The sequence below is a fragment of the Procambarus clarkii genome, chromosome 63 (assembly GCF_040958095.1).
Source record: "Procambarus clarkii isolate CNS0578487 chromosome 63, FALCON_Pclarkii_2.0, whole genome shotgun sequence".
Lineage (NCBI taxonomy): Eukaryota > Metazoa > Arthropoda > Malacostraca > Decapoda > Cambaridae > Procambarus > Procambarus clarkii.
Window position 1 is genome coordinate 33,304,026 of NC_091212.1, and position 6,735 is coordinate 33,310,760.

General features: G+C 47.4%; 1 protein-coding gene across 1 annotated transcript; it reads right to left on the bottom strand.

The window, feature by feature from the left end:
• Positions 1–3,966: 3,966 nt before the first annotated feature.
• Positions 3,967–4,320, bottom strand: LOC138354607 (methionine-rich protein-like). Its single transcript, XM_069308985.1, has one exon. The coding sequence runs from the start codon at positions 4,318–4,320 to the stop codon at positions 3,967–3,969; it is 354 nt and encodes a 117-aa protein (XP_069165086.1).
• Positions 4,321–6,735: the final 2,415 nt, after the last annotated feature.

Genomic DNA, 6,735 nt, shown 5'->3' on the forward strand with positions numbered 1-6,735 from the left:
AACCACCAGGTAAACTATTAGGTAAAGCACCAGGTAACGCACCAAGTAAAGCCCCAGGTAAACTCCTAGGTAAAGCACCAAGTAAACCACTAGGTAAAGCTCCAGGTAAACCATTAAGTAAAACACCAGGTATACCACTAGGAAAAGCACGAGATAAACCACTAGGAAAAGCACGAGATAAACCACCGGGTAAAGCACCAGGTAAACCATCTGATAAAGCACCAGGTAAACCACCAGATACAGAACCAGGTAAACCCCTAGGTAAAACACCAAGCAAAGCACTAGGTAAACCACTAGGTAAACAACTAAGTTACGCCCCAGGTAAATCACCAGATAAACCACTAGGTAAAGCACCAGGTAAACCACTAGGTAAAGACCAGGTACAGCATCAGGTAAACCACTAGATAAAGCACCAGGTAAACAATTAGGTAAAGCGCCAGGTAAACCACAATATAAACCCAATGTAAACCACCAGGTAAACACAAGGTAAACCAATAGTCAAAGCACTCGGTCAACCACTATGTAAAGTACCCGGTAAACCACTGGGTAAACCGCCAAGTAAAGCACCAGTCAAACAACTAGGTAAACACTAGGCAAAACACCAGGTAAACCGCTTGGTAAAGCACCAGGTAAAATAACAGGCAACCCAATAGGTAAAGCACAAGTCAAACAACTAGGTAAATCACTAGGTAACGCATCGGGTAAACCAAAGGGTATGGCATCAGGTAAACCACTAGGTAAAGCATCAGGTAAACCACTATGTAGAGCATCAGGTAAGACGTCGGGGAAAGCAACAGGTAAACCAATAGGTAAGCATCAGGTAAAGAACCAGGTAAACCACTAGGTAGAGCACCTGGTAAACAATAGGTAACACACCAGGTAAACCAATATGCACAACATCAGGTAAACAACTATGTAAATCACCAGGTAAACCAACGTGTAAAACACCAGGTAAACCACCATGTAAAGCACCAGGTAAACCATCTGGTAAAGCACCAGGTAAACCACCATGTAAAGCACCAGGTAAACGACTATGTAAACCACCAAAACACATAGTAAACATCTATGTAAACCACCAGATAAACCAGTAGGTAAAGCACCAGGTAAACTGCTAGGTAAATCACCAGGTAAAACACCATGTAAAGCACCAGGTAAAACATGTAAAGCAACAGGTAGAGCACGATGACAAATTTAGCAGTCCCAGGGAGGACTGACTGGGCACCAGTCCTTAATGTTCGCCCCTAACCGGGTACCCAGCAGTATAATGGGTATCCGGTTATAAATAGCTCATGTTCCAAGGAAAACTAGTAAGAATACGTATAAGGCTTACGTAACTGTGGGCCCACATGAGTCAGAAGTCTGTTCCTCTACCCTCCTGTGGACAAAAAATATGAATCGCCTTAGAAAGAAAACGAAACTGATTAAGGAGGTGGTAACAGAGGCGGGAATGACGTCGGCAAGTCGGTCAAGGTCGAGGTCACTCCTGTGTGTCGAGGAACACCTCAAGTTGGGGTCTGAGGCGTAGAGGAGAGGTCAGCGGGCAGCGTCAGGAGCCAACAGGAGGACCACATCCATCACCTGTGTATCTTATGACCTAGAATCTAGGTTCTAGGTCATAGGATACTCAGGTGTGAGTGTGAGGACTTGATGGTCTGGGTTCTAGATCATCAAGCCTTCACCCGTGTGGCCTAGGAACTAAGACACCTAGAACCTCGATCATGAAAACATCATCCTCGTATATCGCCAGAGAAGAGTTGGTGGGAAGACGGCCACCCTCCCAGTGACCACGGACCACACTGGCGCTGACCGGTGCAAGTGACCACGGACCACACTGGCGCTGACCAGTGCAAGTGACCACGGACCACACTGGCGCTGACCGGTGCAAGTGACCACGGACCACACTGGCGCTGACCGGTGCAAGTGACCACGGACCACACTGGCGCTGACCAGTGCAAGTGACCACGGACCACACTGGGGCTGACCGGTGCAAGTGACCACGGACCACACTGGCGCTGACCGGTGCAAGTGACCACGGACCACACTGGCGCTGACCAGTGCAAGTGACCACGGACCACACTGGGGTTGACCGGTGCAAGTGACCACGGACCACACTGGCGCTGACCAGTGCAAGTGACCACGGACCACACTGGCGCTGACCAGTGCAAGTGACCACGGACCACACTGGCGCTGACCAGTGCAAGTGACCACGGACCACACTGGCGCTGACCAGTGCAAGTGACCACGGACCACACTGGCGCTGACCGGTGCAAGTGACCACGGACCACACTGGCGCTGACCGGTGCAAGTGACCACGGACACATGGTAAATTTCTAGGTAAAGCACCAGGTAAAGCGCCAGGTAAAGCACCAGTAAAGCACCAAGTAAAGCACCAGGTAAAGCACCAGGTAAACCACCAGGTAAACCACTAGGTAAAGCACCAGGAAAACCACTAAGTATATAAAGCTCCAGGTAAAGCACCAGGTAAACTACTAGGTAAAGCGCCAAGAAAACCACCATGTAAACCATCATGTAAACCACCAGGTAAGCCACAATGTAAAGCACCAGGTAAACCACCATGTAAAGCACCAGGTAATCCACTAGGTAAAGCGCTAGGTAATCCACTAGGTAAAGCGCCAGGTAAACCACTAGGAAAAACACATGATAAACCACTAGGTAATACACCTGGTAAACCACTAGGTAAAGCACCAGGTAAACCACTAGGTAAAGCACCAGGTAAATCACCAGTAAACCACTAGGTAAATCACCAGGTAAACCACTAGGTAAAGCACCAAGTAAAACACCAGTAAAGCACCAGGTAAAGCACCAGGTAAAGCAAACAAGTAAAGGACCAAGTAAACCACTAAGTAAAGCACCAGGTAAAGCAACAAGTAAAGCACCAGGTAAACCACCAGGTAAAGCACCAGGTAAAACATCAAGTAAACCACCAGGAAAACCACCAGATAAAACACCAGGTAAAGTACAAGGTAAAGCACCAGGTAAACCACCATGTAAAGCACCAGGTAATCCACTAGGTAAAGCGCCAGGTAAACCAGTAGGAAAAACAAATGGTAAACCACCAGGTAAACTATTTGGTAAAGCACCAGGTAACGCACCAAGTAAATCCCCAGGTAAACTCCTAGGTAAAGCACCAAGTAAACCACTAGGTAAAGCTCCAGGTAAACCATTAAGTAAACACCAGGTATACCACAAGGAAAAGCACGAGATAAACCACTAGGAAAAGCACGAGATAAACCACCGGGTAAAGCACCAGGTAAACCTTCTGATAAAGCACCAGGTAAACCACCAGATACAGAACCAGGTAAAACCCCTAGGTAAAACACCAAGCAAAGCACTAGGTAAACCACTAGGTAAACAACTAAGTTACGCCCCAGGTAAATCACCAGATAAACCACTAGGTAAAGCACCAGGTAAACCACAAGGTAAAGACCAGGTACAGCATCAGGTAAACCACTAGACAAAGCACCAGGTAAACAATTAGGTAAAGCGCCAGGTAAACCACAATGTAAATCCCCATGTAAACCACCAGGTAAACACAAGGTAAACCAATAGTCAAAGCACTCGGTAAACCACTATGTAAAGTACACGGTAAACCACTGGGTAAACCGCCAAGTAAAGCACCAGTCAAACAACTAGGTAAAACACCAGGTAAACCCGCTTGGTAAAGCACCAGGTAAAATAACAGGCAACCCAATAGGTAAAGCACAAGTCAAACAACTAGGTAAATCACTAGGTAACGCATCAGGTAAACCAATAGGTATAGCACCAGGTAAATCAATAGGTAAAGCACCAGGTAAACCAATAGGTAAAGCACCAGGTAACGCAATCGGGTAACCAAAAGCACCAGGTAAAATAACAGGCAACCCAATAGGTAAAGCACAAGTCAAACAACTAGGTAAATCACTAGGTAACGCATCAGGTAAACCAATAGGTATAGCACCAGGTAAATCAATAGGTAAAAGCACCAGGTAAACCAATAGGTAAAGCACCAGGTAACGCATCGGGTAAACCAAAGGGTATGGCACCAGGTAAACCACTAGGTAAAGCATCAGGTAAACCACTATGTAGAGCATCAGGTAAGACGTCAGGGAAAGCAACAGGTAAACCAATAGGTAAAGCATCAGGTAAAGAACCAGGTAAACCACTAGGTAGAGCACCTGGTAAAACAATAGGTAAAGCACCGGGTAAACCATCTGGTAAAGCACCAGGCAATCCACTTTGTAAAGCACCAGGTAAACCATAAGGTAAAGTCTCATGTAAAACCACCGGGTAAACCGTCAGGTAAAGTTCCAGGTAAACCATATGGTTAAGCATAATATAAAACACCAGGTAAACCACTAGGTAAAGCACGAGGTAAACCACTAGGTAACACACCAGGTAAACCAATATGCACAACATCAGGTAAACAAACTATGTAAATCACCAGGTAAACCAACGTGTAAAACACCAGGTAAACCAACAGGTAAAGCACCTTGGTAAACCATCTGGTAAAGCACCAGGTAAACACTTAGATAAAGCACCATGTAAACCACTAGGTAAAGCACCAGGTAAACCACTAGGTAAAACATCGGGTAAACCACTAAGTAAAGCACCATTTAAAGCACCAGGTAAATCACTAGGTAAAGCACCAGGTAAACCACTAGGTAAAGCGCCAGGTAAACCACAAGGTAAAACACCAGGTAACACATAGGTAAAGCACCAGATAAACACATAGGTAAAGCACCAGATAAACCACTAGGTAAAGCGCCAGGTAAACCACAAGGTAAAGCACCAGGTAAACACATAGGTAAAGCACCAGATAAACCACTAAGTAAAGCGCCAGGTAAACCACAAGGTAAAGCGCCAGGTAAACCACAAGGTAAAGCACCAGGTAAACACATAGGTAAGGCACCAGATAAACCACTAAGTAAAGCGCCAGGTAAACCACAAGGTAAAGCACCAGGTAAACACATAGGTAAAGCACCAGATAAACCACCAGATAAATCACCAGGTAAAACACAAGGTAAAACACCATGTTAAATGCCATTGTAAGCCCCATGTAAAATGACAGATAACACATTAGGTAAAACACCAGGTAAAACACCAGGTAAAGCACTAGGTAAACCACCAGGTAAACCATCTGGTAAAGCACCAGGTAAACCACCAGGTAAACGACTATATAAACCACAAAAACACATGGTAAACCACCAGGTAAAGCACCAGATAAACCACTAGGTAAATCACCAGGTAAACCATCTGGTTAAGCACCATGTAAACCACTAATTAAAGCACCAGGTAAACCACCATGTAAAGCACCAGGTAAACCATCTGGTAAAGCACCAGGTAAACCACCATGTAAAGCACCAGTAAACGACTATGTAAACCACCAAAACACATAGTAAACATCTATGTAAACCACCAGATAACCAGTAGGTAAAGCACCAGGTAAACTGCTAGGTAAATCACCAGGTAAAACACCATGTAAAGCACCAGGTAAAACATGTAAAGCAACTGGTAGAGCACGATGACAAATTTAGCAGTCCCAGGGAGGACTGACTGGGCACCAGTCCTTAATGTTCGCCCCTAACCGGGTACCCAGCAGTATAATGGGTATCCGGTTATAAATAGCTCATGTTCCAAGGAAAACTAGTAAGAATACGTATAAGGCTTACGTAACTGTGGGCCCACATGAGTCAGAAGTCTGTTCCTCTACCCTCCTGTGGACAAAAAATATGAATCGCCTTAGAAAGAAAACGAAACTGATTAAGGAGGTGGTAACAGAGGCGGGAATGACGTCGGCAAGTCGGTCAAGGTCGAGGTCACTCCTGTGTGTCGAGGAACACCTCAAGTTGGGGTCTGAGGCGTAGAGGAGAGGTCAGCGGGCAGCGTCAGGAGCCAACAGGAGGACCACATCCATCACCTGTGTATCTTATGACCTAGAATCTAGGTTCTAGGTCATAGGATACTCAGATGTGAGTGTGAGGACTTGATGGTCTGGGTTCTAGATCATCAAGCCTTCACCCGTGTGGCCTAGGACCTAAGACACCTAGAACCTCGATCATGAAAACATCATCCTCGTATATCGCCAGAGAAGAGTTGGTGGGAAGACGGCCACCCTCCCAGTGACCACGGACCACACTGGCGCTGACCGGTGCAAGTGACCACGGACCACACTGGCGCTGACCAGTGCAAGTGACCACGGACCACACTGGCGCTGACCAGTGCAAGTGACCACGGACCACACTGGCGCTGACCAGTGCAAGTGACCACGGACCACACTGGCGCTGACCGGTGCAAGTGACCACGGACCACACTGGCGCTGACCAGTGCAAGTGACCACGGACCACACTGGCGCTGACCGGTGCAAGTGACCACGGACCACACTGGCGCTGACCAGTGCAAGTGACCACGGACCACACTGGCGCTGATCAGAGCAAGTGACCACGGACCACACTGGCGCTGACCAGTGCAAGTGACCACGCACCACACTGGCGCTGACCAGTGCAAGTGACCACGGACCACACTGGCGCTGACCAGTGCAAGTGACCACTTACCACACTGGCGCTGACCAGTGCAAGTGACCACGGACCACACTGGCGCTGACCGGTGCAAGTGACCACGGACCACACTGGCGCTGACCAGTGCAAGTGACCACGGACCACACTGGCGCTGACCAGTGCAAGTGACCACGGACCACACTGGCGCTGACCAGTGCAAGTGACCACGGACCACACTGGC